The following is a 17,817-nucleotide window of genomic DNA, read 5'->3' as shown; positions in this document are numbered from 1 at the left end:
CATTCTGACTCTTCTTTGGCTAGGGGGCATTCCTTCACCCGGTCACTGCCTAATGACTTTCCCTCCATCTCTCCCTCCACTGTCCTACAAACCTCTTCACTCATGTGGATATGGACTGTACTTCGGATCACTTCTCTAATCTCATTTGCCTCTTCTATAAATAAAAATATATTATATTTAGTAAAATGTGTTGGAGGCTCTTTTTCTTTGCATGAGAGTCCTTTAATTATCTCTAAATGCTACTACTGGGCATCGTATAAACAACAGAACATGTAGTTGACGACCGGTCATTTCATTTAACTGGCAAGTGTTAAAATGTTCTCCCCTTCAGCATTGCATAGGATAGGTTTATTGTGTATATATTATATTGTCCAAGACAGAATGGCCTTTAGGGTTGTGTTTCTGTAGCGTGAGGCAGCTTGATGTACAAGTACACCTCCTGGACAGGAGGCTAGTCTGTCAACGGGCTTATAAAGGGCAGTTATAATGACAATCTCATTACTGTTGGAAACTACAGGCTGATAATTTGATGTGAGTTGTAACACACACATACACATTCATATACACATATACACATACAAAAAACTGTTGGATTTGGGAGATTAGGGGAACTCCTGCTGAGATGAAACAAGAGTCCTGTTTTCTCCCAACATTCTGGCAGCAGAAGCATGGAATTGGGATCAGCTGGGAGACTGAAAACCAGGAAGCCTGAATAAAGGGAACTGATGGCATTTTAAGATCTTGTTTGTGTAGCATAGTTAATCTACTTCTTTACTTGAAAAGAAAATGATTTGGCATGAAGATGAACATAAAACCTCAGAGTAAGCTTCCAGGGAAGACCAGCAAGCCAGGCCTGATACAGTTACTAGCCAGAAGACCCAGTAAATTTTCTTGATGAGATCTCTGAGTTTGAAAAGACCTCTTCTGAGTCCCAAATGACCTATGGGTCCTGGTCAAAAGTAGTGCACTATTTAGTTAATAATGTACCATTTGGGATGCATACAACCTCTCACGGTAATAGTAAAACTCTTTTGGACGTTAATGTGTCGTAGACGTCCTGCTTTCCAGAACTCTCAAACTCCTCCGAGAGGCGTTTGTTTAGCTCTCCACAGCCATGCCCTCTATTGTAAACATAGGGTCAGGGGTCTCCCTGGTAGTCAAGAGATCAGGCTTCAGGGTCATTCTTAGGCCTCAGTCGGTGAGGTAGCAGCCATCAGGAGCCATCTCCTCTTTCTCTGTGTGTGATGGCTGTACTGTACTGTCCCTGACAGGCCGTTTGCAGTCTTCTGCAGGCCAACCAAACCTGGGGGCTTTGTCTTGTTTTTCTCAGTGGCCGTCTGCCTATCAGGAGGCATATGGAGGGTGACCTTCAGTCCTCATCACTATCACTGGGCTCAATGGATGGCTGTTTAATCTGCTCTCAGGGCCTACAAGAGATTTTGAGGGCAAGAGAGGGGGTGCAATTAGGGTCTGAGGAGTGGGGGATGGTCCAGGGAAATACTAGGGTGATGCTGGGGGGGGACTTTCACTCATGGACGGGAATTGGGAAATGCCCCTAATTAGAGCTGGGGAGAAGGCTGTTGTCTAACCAGATAAGTGGGGTGATTTTGAACATGTAATTAGCTGTGGGGCATACTCATCTGGCCTTCTGCTGTTTTGGTCCAGGGGCCTGCTGGATCTGATGTTGGCCTCCCTGTGCTGCAGCACAACAGCTGTGGAGCCTAGGCTACTCTCACAGTATGAGAGACAGGGGAAGGATGGGAACCCATTGACATTTTAATGTGCTGATTATATTAAACACACTATTTGTATTTATTATGGGGTCCAGCAAAATGAAGGCAGTTATACAATTCTAAAAGCATTACAACACTAAGTGTGTGCCCTCAGGCTCCTACTCCACTACCACATACAGTGGGGCAAAAAAGTATTTAGTCAGCCACCAATTGTGCAAGTTCTCCCACTTAAAAAGATGAGAGAGGCCTGTAATTTTCATCATAGGTACACTTCAACTATGACAGACAAAATGAGAAAAAAAAATCCAGAAAATCACATTGTAGGATTTTTAATGAATTTATTTGCAAATTATGGTGGAAAATAAGTATTTGGTCACCTACAAACAAGCAAGATTTCTGGCTCTCACAGACCTGTAACTTCTTCTTTAAGAGGCTCCTCTGTCCTCCACTCGTTACCTGTATTAATGGCACCTGTTTGAACTTATTATCAGTATAAAAGATACCTGTCCACAACCTCAAACAGTCACACTCCAAACTCCACTATAGCCAAGACCAAAGAGCTGTCAAAGGACACCAGAAACACAATTGTAGACCTGCACCAGGCTGGGAAGACTGAATCTGCAATAGGTAAGCAGCTTGGTTTGAAGAAATCAACTGTGGGAGCAATTATTAGGAAATGGAAGACATACAAGACCACTGATAATCTCCCTCGATCTGGGGCTCCACGCAAGATCTCACCCCGTGGGGTCAAAATGATCACAAGAACGGTGAGCAAAAATCCCAGAACCACACGGGGGGACCTAGTGAATGACCTGCAGAGAGCTGGGACCAAAGTAACAAAGCCTACCATCAGTAACACACTACGCCGCCAGCGACTCAAATCCTGCAGTGCCAGACGTGTCCCCCTGCTTAAGCCAGTACATGTCCAGGCCCGTCTGAAGTTTGCTAGAGAGCATTTGGATGATCCAGAAGAAGATTGGGAGAATGTCATATGGTCAGATGAAACCAAAATAGAACTTTTTGGTAAAAACTCAACTCGTCGTGTTTGGAGGACAAAGAATGCTGAGTTGCATCCAAAGAACACCATACCTACTGTGAAGCATGGGGGTGGAAACATCATGCTTTGGGGCTGTTTTTCTGCAAAGGTACCAGTACGACTGATCCGTGTAAAGGAAAGAATGAATGGGGCCATGTATCGTGAGATTTTGAGTGAAAACCTCCTTCCATCAGCAAGGGCATTGAAGATGAAACGTGGCTGGGTCTTTCAGCATGACAATGATCCCAAACACACCGCCCGGGCGAAGGAGTGGCTTCGTAAGAAGCATTTCAAGGTCCTGGAGTGGCCTAGCCAGCCTCCAGATCTCAACCCCATAGAAAATCTTTGGAGGGAGTTGAAAGTCCGTGTTGCCCAGCAACAGCCCCAAAACATCACTGCTCTAGAGGAGATCTGCATGGAGGAATGGGCCAAAATACCAGCAACAGTGTGTGAAAACCTTGTGAAGACTTACAGAAAACGTTTGACCTCTGTCATTGCCAACAAAGGGTATATAACAAAGTATTGAGATAAACTTTTGTTATTGACCAAATACTTATTTTCCACCATAATTTGCAAATAAATTGATTAAAAATCCTACAATGTGATTTTCTGGATTTTTTTCTCTCATTTTGTCTGTCATAGTTGAAGTGGGTTAGGGTTATTATGATAATTACAGGCCTCTCATCTTTTTAAGTGGGAGAACTTGCACAATTGGTGGCTGACTAAATACTTTTTTGCCCCACTGTATCTACAACACAAAATCCATGTGTACAAGTGTGTAAAGTGGTGTATTATATCGTGTGTGTGTGCCTGTGTTTGTGCTGCTTCACAGTCCCCGCTGCTCCATAAGGTGTATTTGTATCTATTTTTTTTAATTCTAATTTTACTGCTTGCATGAGTTACTTGATGTGGAATAGAGTTCCATGTATGTGGTTACTGAGCTTTTCTGTCTTCAGTACTTTCCCAACATGAGTGATTGGTTAGTTTGTTGTTAATCAGCCTCTCACCCTGTATAATCATTGACTTGTACAAGACAGGCACTGTTATCTCTGCCCTGTGTATCCTAGTAAGGAAAAATATTTTTCACCCATGAAACTGTGTCCTAGTTGTAGTGAAGCTGTTGGTATCAGTAGTGTTGTTGGTTTGTGAGTCAAGTGGACAGGGTGCAAGGACCCTGCGGGTGACCGGGCTGTACTGTATGTATGCAAAGGACTTTTCTCTTTTTTCAGTGTTACAATATTGTTAATCCTCTAACAGCCAAACAGTGCTGAGTGATTGGAGGTGGGCATTGAAGTAGTCAAGGGCATTGAACGGTAATTAGTGCAATCTTACTCCACTGTAAGGAGGCCTTCAAGTAGTCATAGAAATGGTTTGTCAAGAGAAGGGGAAGACTTGTATAGAAGCTATTATTATTCCAATGCCCCCACCTCTCTCTGCTAATGTGCATTTACAAAGCGGCAGTGAGCTCCACAAACAAGCTGGCTGGAGAGTCGGGTAACATTATGAACAGCGGGCCAAGCAGATGAATGTGTGGCTGCAGGTCTTTCTCTGCGAAGCAGGGAGGGAATCATCCTGACAGCCTGTGACGATGCTCTTTTCGCCTGTCTGCCTCTGTGTCAGGTAGAGCAGAGGAGGCGGCTGGGTAGGTCCTTTAGCTGTAAACCCTGCTTTCCTGCACTGCTTACATCTCCCCTGTCTAGTCCAGCAAGGAGCACCTTTCTCTCTGTTCCTATTTCCTTCCTCTATACGGGGAAACAGTTACTACACATCCCCACGTCCCAAATGGCCGCCTATTCCCTATACAGTGCACTACTTTTGTGGGCCCTGGTAAAAAATAGTGCAGTATGTAGGGTGTTGTTTGGGATGTAGCCCACAGCTCTGCGTCATGCAGTCTGACCCTGTGGCTCTAAAACTTATCATCAACATCAAATAGATGAGGCTCGAATGACGGAGATGAGTAAATGATTTCACAGTACATAGGAGATGTTCTGCTGACTGGGCTCTCTCCCCTGGTGATCAATAATGTTTTTTTTAAAGCCGCATTGTTGTTTATTAATTGCTCTCCGGCTCCCTGCTGACAGAGTGACCCTAATGGACTGGAATTACTGCTGTCTCGTAATGCATTAAACTCACCTCTATCTCCCCGTCATCCCTCTGGTCTGTTGTTCTGTGTGCAGCTGATTCCACAGCAGCTGGGGAGACAGGCCAGGCATTCCAGCCAGGGCAAAGTGCAGGGTGATCATTGATTATGTGTCCCAACATCACATGGCCCTGGGTCTTTGGTCCACTCCCATTGGCCTCAGGCTCTGTCAGGTGACATTGAGGCCAACTAGACTACAGGGTAACAAGGGCCCTGGTCAATAGGCACATTGAATGCATCCCAAATGGCAACCTATTCCCTAAATAGTGCAAAAGTAGTGCACTACATAGGGGATAGGGTGCAATTTGGGAAGAACCCATTGTAGGACCCTGGGAGCAGAGACCACTGCCCTCCCTGCCCCCTTCGGGCTGTTTGTTTTCCCATTAATCTATTAATTTACTTTAGAGAATGGAGAGGTCAGGAGAAGTTTGTTCATTAAAAGATGTCTTTCTGTTGTTTACCTCGTACATGGTAGTAGGACAGATGGAGCTTCAGGGCCTTGTTGCTTTAACCCAAAACACTGAGGTTATTTTAGTCTCTCTCACACCTGTGGGAATTGAAAATGTATGCAAAGCAAAGGAGCATTTCACCATTCGTGTTACAGTACCTCTATCAATATGGCCATTGTTGCAACAAGATGTCTGTCTGGCTGCGGCCTATGATAATGACATTGCGATCTCATGTATGTGCACTGGGCCACAGGGAAAGGGATGTACATCCTCATGTCACTGACTGACTGACCCTCTTGATCCCAGACACCCCTATGGCTCAGCAGGGGGCCTGCAGCCAAGCAGCCCACCACTACACTACCGACACATCTCTTTAAAGGGTGCACACATCGCACCGAATGTGGATTTCCCGTTCGTCTATCGATCGTTCAGCGCGCTGTTGACATCTGACTGGCGACATTGTCACGCGATTCTACATGTAAAATCAGTTTGCAGTCAGTTTGCGAGTACTCTCGGCAGGCAAACGCTATTGGTATGTTCGAGCCCTAATGCATCTCAGGGGATCAGCCACTGATGGCCTTTTAAAGTTGCTCTTTGTGTCACTGATTGACTGGCTTTGCTGTACAGTAGATCTATGGGCTCAGCACGCAGTGAGCCCACTGCCTGCCTGACTGCCTATAGTACTACAGTGACGTCATCTCCGTTATTTACCAGAGTGAATATTTCATGGTGACATCAGGACTGGGGACGTGCTGCGTTGTTACCTGAGGGCCACCGCCACCCATCTCATCTGGCCCCTTGGTAAAAGGCCTCTAAATCAGGGCAGGGAATGAGTTTTTTTGTGGCACTGCCTGTGTGATAAACCCAGAGATCTTATTTTGGGTTTTATTGCCGCTGGAGGAAGGGAGGAACAAAGAGAGGCAGCAGCTAGTCGCCCAGACAAGCCACCAGCCTCACTGGCAAACCAGTGAGTGTACAAAGACCAGGCTTTACCGCCCTCTTCAGCCGCTTCACACACGCTCAGTTTGTCATCCCCCTGCCTTCAAAAATAGGGGTAAAAATGAACACCTTTGACATGAGAGGGGCGGGGGCGAGCGAGAGAAGCCCTTAATGTATTATGGATAGACAGTTCAGGTTCTAATGTGTTCTCTTTTCCTCTCCAGTAATACAACTGAATTTGTGGAAATAAATCCCTAGAGGGAGGGAAGATGAAAGGGCAACTACATAAAAGCCAGTGGCTCAGAAACTCATCTGCCTTTATTGTACAGTGCAGTGTGGTTGGGATGGGTGTGTGAGAGCAGAGATGGGGGTGGTGATCCTTTTGAAGGCAACTAACGTGTCTTTTCCTTCTTGTGTCTTACAGTGAGGGGGTCTTCAAGTGCCCAGAGGACCAGCTGCCCCTGGACTATGCCAAGGTACGGTTAAAACCCTCTTACCCACTTTCTCACATGCGTATTCAAGTTTGAATACGATCTGTGTTCCAGTTAAGCAATACTTTAGCCTACAACCATAGTTAAGCCTACAACCATGCCCCAATCAACATAATTCACCCTCACTTTCTGATGTCTCTGGGCTACCCAGTAACTTACCCATACAACACACTGATTATGAATGTCCTGGTCAGGCTGAGATGAGGCCTTATTTTAAATGTGAATCTGAAGGGACCCAAATGGTACTATATTCCCTATATAGTGCACTATTTAGACCAAAAGTAGTGGACTATATAGGGAATAGGGTCCCATTTGAGACACCGCATGGACACGTGAGTCACCATGTCCCTTGCCCCAGACCCTTAGACCAACAGACAGACAGAGGGCTCAGGCAGCTAGCTAGTCATCCTAGTATAGGCCCACTAATTGTGCTAATGAAGGACCACAGGCTACTCATTCCCCTTGGAATGTCAGGTTTGATGGCGGTCCGTTTCTCAATGCACAAAACTCTCGCACACTACTGTCGACATGGAAGTTTTAGAGTTTAATACAGTACCCATGAAAAACAAATGAGCAGACATTATTACACAACCAGAGAGCGGCTGGGGAGTGGTAAAAACACTCTCCAGCCTAGCAGCCAAAGTCAAAGGTTGTGTTTAAATGTTTTAAGTATTGCATTGCTTGAGAAAAGCAGGGTATTGGGTTGATCTGTTAGAAAAGGGAGGCAAAAACCTTCAAATCACTAAAACATTAGCTCTCCTAGACCTCTTCATCCGGGTTCCACTGAAAGAATACCACATCTAAATCTCTTTTATTCAACTTTTGGCTTCTTACTCCATCTTTTCTTTTAAGCATTTAATCAGATTGTACTGGGGGGAAAAGATGGTGGCAGTCTCTATTCATAATGAAAGAATCACTCTCTTATCAACTTGATTTCTCCATTTTGCCACAGTGTGTAGCGAAAGGATAAGGACTTAATTCTGCTCTGTGCATGAGAGGACGCCAAGCTTAACACTTAACAAAGCAATAAAAACACCATTGGTCACTAATTCATCATCTCAGTTACTGTACAGTCTCACTGGCTAGTTTTCCCATGAATACAATAATTGCTCATACAGTAGGCCCATCCTGCTCTATACTAGAACATTAGCATGCTAAAGTGTGTTAGGAGTTCAGAGGCAGCAATCCAGTGAGGTGGTGAGTGTGAGGTCAGTGGGTGCTGAGCTGCGACTGCTAGTGAAGCACTTAAGGAGACTATAGTCACGACAGAGAAGCAGTACATGGGTCCCCACAGTGAGGACGTGCTCATTGTACATCTGTCAGACACTGTTATTTACTGATGCCTTCATAGCGTTCCAGTCACCTGTAAATTACCCCCTGCAGGTGACTAGGGATACATCCCAATTGGCACCCTACTCCCTATATAGTGCACTTCTGTTGACCAGAACTCTGTGAGCCCTGATCAAAACTAGTGCAGTATATAGGGAATAGGGTGCCATTTGGGACAAAGTCCAGCTCCCTGGGTACAGCTCATTACGCTATTTCCCTGTCCTTGCCCTCCCCTGAACATAGCTCAATTATAATAATGCTCTCATTTCACCCAGGCAGTGCAACATCTCATTCAAATATGTCCCTGTTGTCAGAGAGGAAGCAGAATGTCAGTAAAGGGATGGGTTCTGCTGAGACTGCAGCTGACTGACTCTTCCAAAACGCAGACAGACAGAGTCGAAGTTGGCACTCCAAAGAGCTTTAGTTCCCTGATCCGCCAGGGCCTATGTTATTAAAAGGTCTTTATTGCAGTCCCCCGCAGACTCCCAGGCAGGAACAATGAGGGAACGTTAAGGTTTACTTTAGAGGATTTGGTTTCTTTGTCATCTTGGCTCAGCACATGTGATTTCCAGTAGGAAATAGTATTGCGGTTATCTGCTTCAATCACTCACCATGCATTATTATGCTGCGGTACATGCTGCAGTAGATTGTAAGAGACAGTGCTGTTCTGTAGCACAATAGTTGCTTTATTGGTCCATTTGCACAGATAGCCTATTCTTTATTTGTTGCTGTCATAGTACCCAACCTGAAACACAACACACACATCACAGGCTGCTCACACACCAACACACACACCAATTATCTGCCATAGTACTGTGCTCTTTTCAGATGGCAAGACTCTTCTCTGCTATGTATTTTGGGGATTTGAAGGCAGTGTTCATTACAGCATGGTTAATGTAATATATAATTCATCCTCACTAGTTAAACTACTGTAGCACACAGCTTTTATTTGCGATGACATAACAGTTAATGGAAGTTAATGGACCAATAAAGGCTGCCAAGTCAGAGTGAAAAGTTTTACCTCAGATCTACTTTTGGTTCTAATGTATTGTAATGAAACAGCAGGGAGCAGGTCTCGAACCCTCGACCTTCTAGCCCGAGGTCCGGCGCGCTATCGACTGTGCCGCAAAAGCATGCTCGTGCGGTAGAGTCGATTTCCACGCTTATAAACCCAGGGTCGTTACACTACTCCCTCCTTTCAAAGAGCGCGTCCTCGCGCTAGCTTGCGGCTCTACGTCTTACAGGAACGCGCTCACCGGCCAAGCACACGCACTGTCGTGGATGCAAGGTCCGATCACTTCTGACACCAATGTAATGAAACAGCAGGGAGCAGGTCTCGAACCCTCAACCTTCTAGCCCGAAGTCCGGCGCGCTATCGACTGTGCCGCAAAAGCATGCTCGTGCGGCAGAGTCGATTTCCACGCTTATAAACCCAGGGTCGTTATAGTATTATTCACTGGACCCTTTTTAATTCCACTGCACATTTACCTTTTACAATTCTGACTTTTACAGTTCTAATAGGGTACCAAGACCATAAACATTTACAGTGTACTTATTTATGTATAAATCATATTTAGGCTATGGTAAAACCATAGTATCTCGATGTTTTGATTCATAGCCTATAGAGAAAGAGACCGCCTCTTGTGTGACTACAGTTGAGCTGTTATTTGTTTTAGGGACAGCTTTGACATTTTGAGGAAGTTCCTTTTCTCCTCATGTGACAAAGGCAGCCTGGGCACCATAGGGACGGAGATGCATGCAGTGCTGCCTCACATGGGTTGTGTGTGGCCTAAATCTGTAAATCCAGAGGATACTGTCCTGTAGGGAGCGGATTTGGCTTGATTGGATAGAGAAGGACCTCATCCTTCTTGATCAGTGACTATGGGGTGTTCTGTCTCTCTCTCCCTCACTCTAATTCTCTCTCTGATGTTTTCAACATTTCATGAACTATAATTCCATAAACATTGCAGTATATATTCTTGTGTTCACAGAAATTTAATTGTTATTCCTAATATTCCTGTGGGACTGATTCATTCGTCATTCATGTCACATGTCCATGACTAGTACTTTGAACATCCTCTTCTGCTGTTTGGCTGCTGGTCACTCTGACCCTCTTTGTCAAGGCTTCATTGTATTAGTAATACACTTAGTTGGGCATCAACATGATAATCATTACTAGACTGCTGGAAACACCCTTTGTCTTACTCGGTCACACACTATATTAGTTTGGGTGTTGCCATCGGTGCGGCCACTATTCCCCCACTCTGTCCCCATAGCATAACCACACCATCCAGGGTTTATACTGCAGTTAACCCAGTGTGACCCGATGCCTCTGCTTTGCAATCAGCATTAAGGAGATGTATTGGGGCCCAGCGACAGACTAGCTTCCTGTCCAAGGGGTGTACTTGTACATCAACCTGCCTCATGCTACAGAAACAGGAGATAGGCTGGACAAGACGTATCTATCCCAGTGTGAGCCAGTGCTGATCATGTCCTCATGGTTGTGTCATGGCTACAGATCTACCCTGACCCAGAGCTAGAGCAGCAGATCCTGGCTCTGCCCATCCGCTGCATCCACAGTGAGGAGGGCTGTCGCTGGACCGGACAGATGATGCAGCTCCAGGTCAGTAGCTGCCTGCCTGGCTTTCTAACCTTTTTTTTGTTTGTTTTACCTTTCTATCTCTCTACAGTATCTCATCCTCTCCCTTGCTCCTCCTGTCTAAGCCACCTCCTTTGTGACCAGAGCCCTGTGTCTCCTGCCTCCAGTGTGTCGTGTTGTGTTATCTGCTAGCTGAAGCCTGGCTAAATGCTAAATGCAGCGTGTCTGGCTGCTGACACATTCCTCTCTCCCCCCTCCCTCCGTCACCCTCAGGGCCACTTCTCCACCTGCGCCTTCAATGTGATCCCCTGCCCGAACCGCTGCTCCATCAAGCTGACGCGCCGTGACCTGCCCGACCACCTGCAGCACGACTGCCCCAAGCGCAAGGTCAAGTGCGAGTTCTGCGGCAGCGAGTTCACCGGGGAGGCCTATGAGGTAAACAACAACAATAAGCAGAGACTTACTTTTTTTTTAAATGTATATTTTTACAGGGTAGCACTTACAAATAAACAACCTGGTGAATAGCAATCTTTGTAGTGTATACACCAGAATGCAATTATAAATTACGCTCGCTTTCGAAGGTGGCAGTGTATTCAGAAAGAATGTGTGTTGGCGTGAGGGGAGAGAGGTAGAACTGTGCACATTTCATACCGTGTGTTTTTCTCTCAGTCCAGGAGAAGTAGTGCCTCAGGGTTAAAGTTAGCCTCTCTCCCTCTAACTAACACCTCTGTTACTGTTTACAGGCTGACCCTCCTCTGTTTATACAGGCCCAATGTGGCCTTTCTGTTTTATACAGGCCCAATGTGGCCTTTCTGTTTTATACAGGCCCAATGTGGCCTTTCTGTTTTATACAGGCCCAATGTGGCCTTTCCACTATGGCTCAAGCTTTTTATAGGATAATTATTTGTTCATTTTCAGTGGCAATGGGATCATAAAATTGATGCATACCAATTACTTTTTTTTATCTGACCAATTGTGACCCACCACCTCGATTCGGTCTTATGTAGCAAAATTTGAAATTTAGTTTTTTACATTGTATAAAAGTAGACACTGCGAACTAGTAAATGGTATATCATACACTGCAGTTGAGGAACAATGGGAAAGTAATTCTGCTTTGAAAGTTGATTAACTTGTAACACCACTTTTATAGAAAATGGCCCTTGAATGTTTTGGGACACCTACTGGAGAGCTCTTTTTTGTCTACACCCATTCAGCATCGTTTACACCCTCTTAAGCCTTAGCCACACTCATAGCTGGCCACCATGTATGAATCTGCAGGTAGCTACAGCTAACCAACTAGGTTCAATGTTAGCTAGCTTGCAATCATACAGTACTCTGCTTCCATCGGGCATTACACTGATTTCAAAACTCGGTCAATTTCTTCCGTGACAACAACACTGTTGATCACCGTTTCTTCTCCATCACTGTCATCAGAAGACTCTGTAATGTCTGGTTTAATGAAAAATGTTTTACCAAAATCAGGGATTTCCTCATCGTCAGAGAGAGTCAGCATGGCATGATCATCCTCCAGAAAGTAGTCCATCACAACTTCTTCCCACTGATCTTTGTCGATAGCTCCTGTTAAATTCAGGGAAGCAATATTGAGAGCAGTAGCAACACTTTTGCAGTTCTCCATGATATCTTTTAAAAAATCCACAGTATCAAGGATTTTCTACACATACTGAGCAGCTCATGTTATAGACAGAAGCATGCTACATGGCAGACCAATACAAACTAATCTCTCGGCATGTCCAGCCCATCCATTATCTCAGCTAATCATGGCTAGCAGGAAGGTTCATGACTTTTTCTGTGGCTAAACCAACTAGGCTCGTAATTTAACAATTGTATTCATATTTACAGATGGCATACAAGTTTGTTATTAAGGCACATGAAAGTTCACATGTTCCAGAAGGCATTTCTGACAATAAAACACATTTTCATAAAATGTTTCAAAATACATTAAAATGCCTCTCTTGTGAAGTAGGGACGTGCGACATACACCTAGCTTCTTGAAACGAGTCACCATTATGATGATCTGCGCTGAAAGCTTGGTCGTTTTGCTGGTAGTTTTGCGGGTTGTGATGTCACTGCTGTGTTGTGACCTGTTTGTGTGTCCTGTCTTTTCTCCCAGAACCACCAGGGTATTTGTCCCCAGGAGAGTGTGTACTGTGAGAATAAGTGTGGTGCGCGGATGATGCGTCGGCTCCTGTCCCAGCACAGTCTGGCTGAGTGTCCCAAACGCACGCAGCCCTGCAAGTACTGTGGCAAGGAGTTTGTCTTCGACACCATCCAGGTTAGTCAACAACACCAACACACCTCCTCTGACCGAACAAGCTCTAGGACTTCTTCCTTCCCTACATTCTCCTGCGTGTCTTGTTTTACAATCACATTTGTCATCACGTGATTGATGGGAAAGAAAATGTACCCATTAATGTAGTATTTGTATTGGAAGGCTAGACTTAAATTAGTGCCCAAACTCAGACCTGTGAGAATGAAGTGTTTTGAAGGTATATTCTGGAGGGTTGTTATGAGTCCTTCCCCTATTTCACTGTGTGTGATGGAAGAACAGTGCAGTCTGTCGTGGATGAAGGAGGGTTCTCAGTCTCTGTAGAGCAGGATGGCACTGGGCCCATGGCTGCATGAACACTGGCTTTCATGGTGCTCACTTCTGTGCCAGCCCGCAGTGTGTGCCGCTGCTGTTTGTGCTGGCTGCGCCCACCCCCGGCAGCACCTGTCTCTGCACACATCCTGTCCTCAGGCCCAGCGGCCGGCCAGCCACTCCCACTCCTCTTCTCTCATACCCACAGTTTATTCATCATGTCTCCCTCTCAGAGCACATGCTTTATGATGCAGACATCAGCTCCATAATCAACTTGTTTATCCCATTCATACATTTTAATAGACAGTCATTTGTTCAATATGATACACAACAATGTTTAATCACTCACAGTGATTCTGCTGTGTAAAGTACATAATGTAATAAATTAAATAATAAATATATCTTTTTTTTCTGCCCTACAGAACCATCAGTACCACTGCCCTCGGTTTCCAGTTGCGTGCCCAAACCAGTGTGGGACCCCTAACATTGCCCGGGAGGACTTGGCCAATCATGTGAAGGAGAACTGTGGCAGTGCCCTCATCCTCTGCCCCTTCAAAGATGCTGGCTGCAAACACAGGGTAAGGCTGACCTGCTGCGATCTAGCTGCTTTTTATTACTTCAGACCCTCAAAGAGAAGAACTTTGATTCTAGCTTCTTGCAAGAGGCATAGTTAGATTTTTCATTACTGCACACTGCTTTATTGACGTCAGGTTTTATCATTTTTCCACTCTCGGGTTGTTTTTTGTGCATGTTTCCAAAATTATATTTGGATTATTATGCTTCATGCTCTGGTGGCGTTGAAACCCAGTAACTTATGTCCAAAGCGATGATTGTCTCCAACATACATCACTGTCTGCCCGTCCGTGCCTCTAGGCTCTATTTTAATGAGAGTCACACTTCTCCTCCGCTCTGACAGCGTATTTTAGTCTATTTTTGAAACTGACGTCAATCTGAGAAAATGTGGGGAGCTCCCAGAGTCAGAGAAAACAGGCTTCATGCTGTTGTCAGCTTCTGTCCTTCAGTTTGAAATGGGAGCGAGTTTGGAAAGCTCAGTGCAAAGCAATGCACATGGTCTGACAAATGCATAAATGACTCTCTCCCTGACCACGAAGGCATCAGGCGAGAGAGTACAACCAAGAGTGCAAATGTTCAGTACACCAAACACAAATGTGTATGGCAGGGCTCCCAAAAGAGCAGCTGATCAGCAGACAGAAAACATTCACTTACTGTAGGAGGCTTGAATGTGAAACTCAAACAGACAAAACAATCTAGTGTGATGTGCATACTGTACCACATTATTAAACACAACACATTTCTATACAGAGTTTGTACTATATAGAGTTTCACCCTCCTTGCTACACACAGTGACCTCTCCCTAACCAGTCTCTCCTCTCTCCTTGCAGTGCCCAAAACTAGCGATCGGTCGTCACCTGGAGGACACGACCAAGTCCCACCTGACCATGATGTGCAGCCTGGTGGGGCGCCAGCGGCAGGAGATCCTGGAGCTGCGGAGGGAGATGGAGGAGCTGTCAGTCAGCAACGATGGAGTGCTCATCTGGAAGCTCAGCGACTACTCCCGGAAACTCCAGGAGGCCAAGCTCCGGAACAACCATGAGTTCTTCAGCCCGCCCTTCTATACCCATCGCTATGGCTACAAGTTGCAGGTTTCTGCGTTTCTCAATGGTAATGGCAGTGGGGAGGGCTCGCACCTGTCCATCTACATCCGGGTACTGCCAGGGGAGTACGACAACCTGCTTGAGTGGCCCTTCTCCTACAAGGTGACCTTCTCCATCATGGACCAGAGCGACCCGTCGCTGTCCAAGTCCCAACACATTACAGAGACCTTCAATCCTGACCCCAACTGGAAGAACTTCCAGAAACCATGCAGCACCCGCAACTCGCTGGACGAGAGCACCCTGGGCTTTGGCTACCCCAAGTTCATCTCCCACGAAGAGATCAAGAAGAGGAACTATGTCAGAGACAACTCCATTTTCCTCAAGGCTTCCATAGAGATCCCCCAGAAAATTATGGCCTGAGGGAGAGCTGGTTTTGGTTTATTGGAAGGGAAGGCAGGGTGAAAGGCAGGCTTGAGACTGATATGACACTTACCTTGAGAACTTCACCACACTTATCCTTTAGACACTGACTAACTGTCCAAATCCATACAGCCACTCCACTGCAGGACTTAGAGCTGCTAATCTGCTGGGTTGTGTTGGAGGACTAGACTGGAGGACCCCGCTATGTTTAAATGGAGGAGAATTCTAAGTGTTTGGTCTGCAGAAACCATCACTTTCTGATTCTTATTTTTAAGTGTTTGTTTTCTAACATTTTCCTTCTCTATCTGCAACAAAAAGCCTTGGAAATCAACAGTGCCTAGAGTTTATTTTAAGTTGTATTTTGTTGTTTTTCTGCAGCACAGGTAAATATTAAGGATGGATAGAGCGATGTTCTGGAGGTGGAAAGCGTCCTTAAGCCTTGTGTGTTCGGCTCTGGTTTGAACCATCGTATCTGATCACGAGCGGTCTAAAGAATAGAGCAAACCTCAGGCTATTGGAAGGAGCTCATCACACTCTCAAACCCAACTGCCTTCTGTTTACATGCTCTAACAATATCTCCCACTGATACCTTAACAAATGCAAAGCTCTTGGTTAGCGAATTTGAGATTGCTGTTAAGCTTATTGTCAGCAAACAATATTACAGCTGTGAATTAAGTTTGTTTCTTCTTGTCATTGTTCCATCACTCACTGTCTACAGTTCGTCATTTGGACATTCTATAATGCTTAGAATGAGAGGATCATGATCTTTAGACAAAAAACAACAATCATTTGTAACAGGCAGATTTATAGGCCTCTGAAAGACATCTCCTGTGGGGTCCTGAGAAGATAGATACAGTAGATGGGTTCCTGTGCGTTGTTGGTCAAAGGTGCTAATGTATGACGGTCTTTGAATGTGTAGAACTGAATCGAATCCACTCAGTCTTTTCAAGAGGTGAAATGGTACATGTGTACTTAAGTGTGAAGGGAAAGCCATGAGGGCTGGGTCTTAGTTGGTAGGTAGGCAGGTAGGCACGTAGGTAGGGGAGAGATGAGCTCGAAGACATCAACAGAAAAACATGCATGTTTCAATGCGAGTCAACGTGGACCACATTTTTGTACTGTAACCTGTATTCTTGAAATCTTCTCCCCCGATACTGGGGGCTTTTTTGCAGTGGAGGACCTGTTAAATGGAACCAAATTCTTTTTATATTTGCAAAATGTGAGCAACATTTGTTGATATTATGTCATAGACAGAAAGACATTGGAGTGAATTAGCTTAACGGAGGTCTGTGAACTGAAGTGCATTGTTTTTAAGTCAGCCCAGGCGGAAATGGGGGCTGTTTAAAATATGGTTTATGCCTTGGTTCCCACCTGAGAATGACGTGTGGGTGCCTCAGGACAGACTGCATCTCAATGGTGTGGCGCTGCTGGTTACCATGGCCACCAGTGTGCATCTTCACCTCAGCACATAAGCTGGTCACGAAGAGAGGTTGAAGAGGAGCAGCCATGTGCAATACACCAGTCAGAGGCTCCATCAGGCCAGTAACACCTGCAGTAGAGGACTTGATCAAACATTCATGACATATGTGAATAATACTGATGTAAAAAATGCAGAAGCCCATTCTGTCGTTTTTATTCTACATTAATATTCCTGGTTTCTTGCTATAATACCAGCCAATATTTTACAGTGATTTTAAAGAAGTAAAAAAAAAAGAACATTTTGTAAGGTTATGTATTTTGCGAAGTACTTAAATGTTTTATACAACTTTTTGTTGGCGAGTCGGGGTTGAGGTTAGGAATTTTATGGACACTTTTTTAAAGTTAAGTATCTTCTGAATCTGAATAATTGTTTTGTTTGGTTTGGATCTCATATTCTGTCTGTATTACTTTGTCTTTAAAATGTATTATTTTAAAGAGCATCACGTAAGCTTGATTGACTAGATGGCAAAAATGTTTTAATATGTTGAGTGCTTCTCAATTTCTCTTTTAAAATAAAATACTATCTATTACATCTTGCTTCACTATGCTGCTAATTTACTCTTTATGTCGTTGTACAGTATGTCTGAGTGTTTGAATCACCTACTGACTTCTCAGCTTTCATCTACATGAATATTGTCAGGCAGTGTGGCCTCAGCTGAGCCTTTCCCCACCAGAAAATGTGTTACTGATCACATTGATGATTCTGCTCCTCTTGTAACACATACAGTAAACCACGCTAGATACAGTGCCTGGCTCAGCTGTCTCGTAGGCAGACAACTTGTCTTAAACTACAGCAAATGTTACCTTAACTCTTGCTTCCTTGATGAAAAGGTGCAATTTCTGTCTGAAATTCCTGCCTTTTTCAGCACTTCAAGTTTATCAATAAAATCTCTTGTCCCACTGTGTTTCACTTGTTTTAGTTAGTCCAATACTGAGCACCCACTCCAAGCATCTAGTCTGAATTGAATTTCCACAGTAGTGTTGTCT

The 17,817-nt window shown here is 44.8% G+C and overlaps 1 protein-coding gene across 1 annotated transcript in view; it reads left to right on the top strand.

Moving 5' to 3' along the window:
- Nucleotides 1-17,362, top strand: part of LOC120018197 (TNF receptor-associated factor 4-like) — a 48,535-nt gene extending 31,173 nt beyond the window's left edge. Inside the window, exons 2-7 of the mRNA XM_038961266.1 lie at nt 6,722-6,773; nt 10,636-10,740; nt 10,990-11,151; nt 12,848-13,009; nt 13,738-13,893; nt 14,719-17,362. Coding sequence (XP_038817194.1) covers nt 6,722-6,773; nt 10,636-10,740; nt 10,990-11,151; nt 12,848-13,009; nt 13,738-13,893; nt 14,719-15,351 — 1,270 coding nt within the window. The 3' untranslated portion in view covers nt 15,352-17,362. The remainder of the gene's footprint in view (nt 1-6,721; nt 6,774-10,635; nt 10,741-10,989; nt 11,152-12,847; nt 13,010-13,737; nt 13,894-14,718) is intronic.
- The last annotated feature ends 455 nt before the right edge of the window (nt 17,363-17,817 follow it).

Source organism: Salvelinus namaycush, chromosome 23 (assembly GCF_016432855.1).
Source record: "Salvelinus namaycush isolate Seneca chromosome 23, SaNama_1.0, whole genome shotgun sequence".
In the NCBI taxonomy this organism is placed as follows: domain Eukaryota; kingdom Metazoa; phylum Chordata; class Actinopteri; order Salmoniformes; family Salmonidae; genus Salvelinus; species Salvelinus namaycush.
The sequence above is the reverse complement of the archived record's forward strand: the minus strand, read 5'-3'. Positions and strand labels throughout refer to the sequence as shown.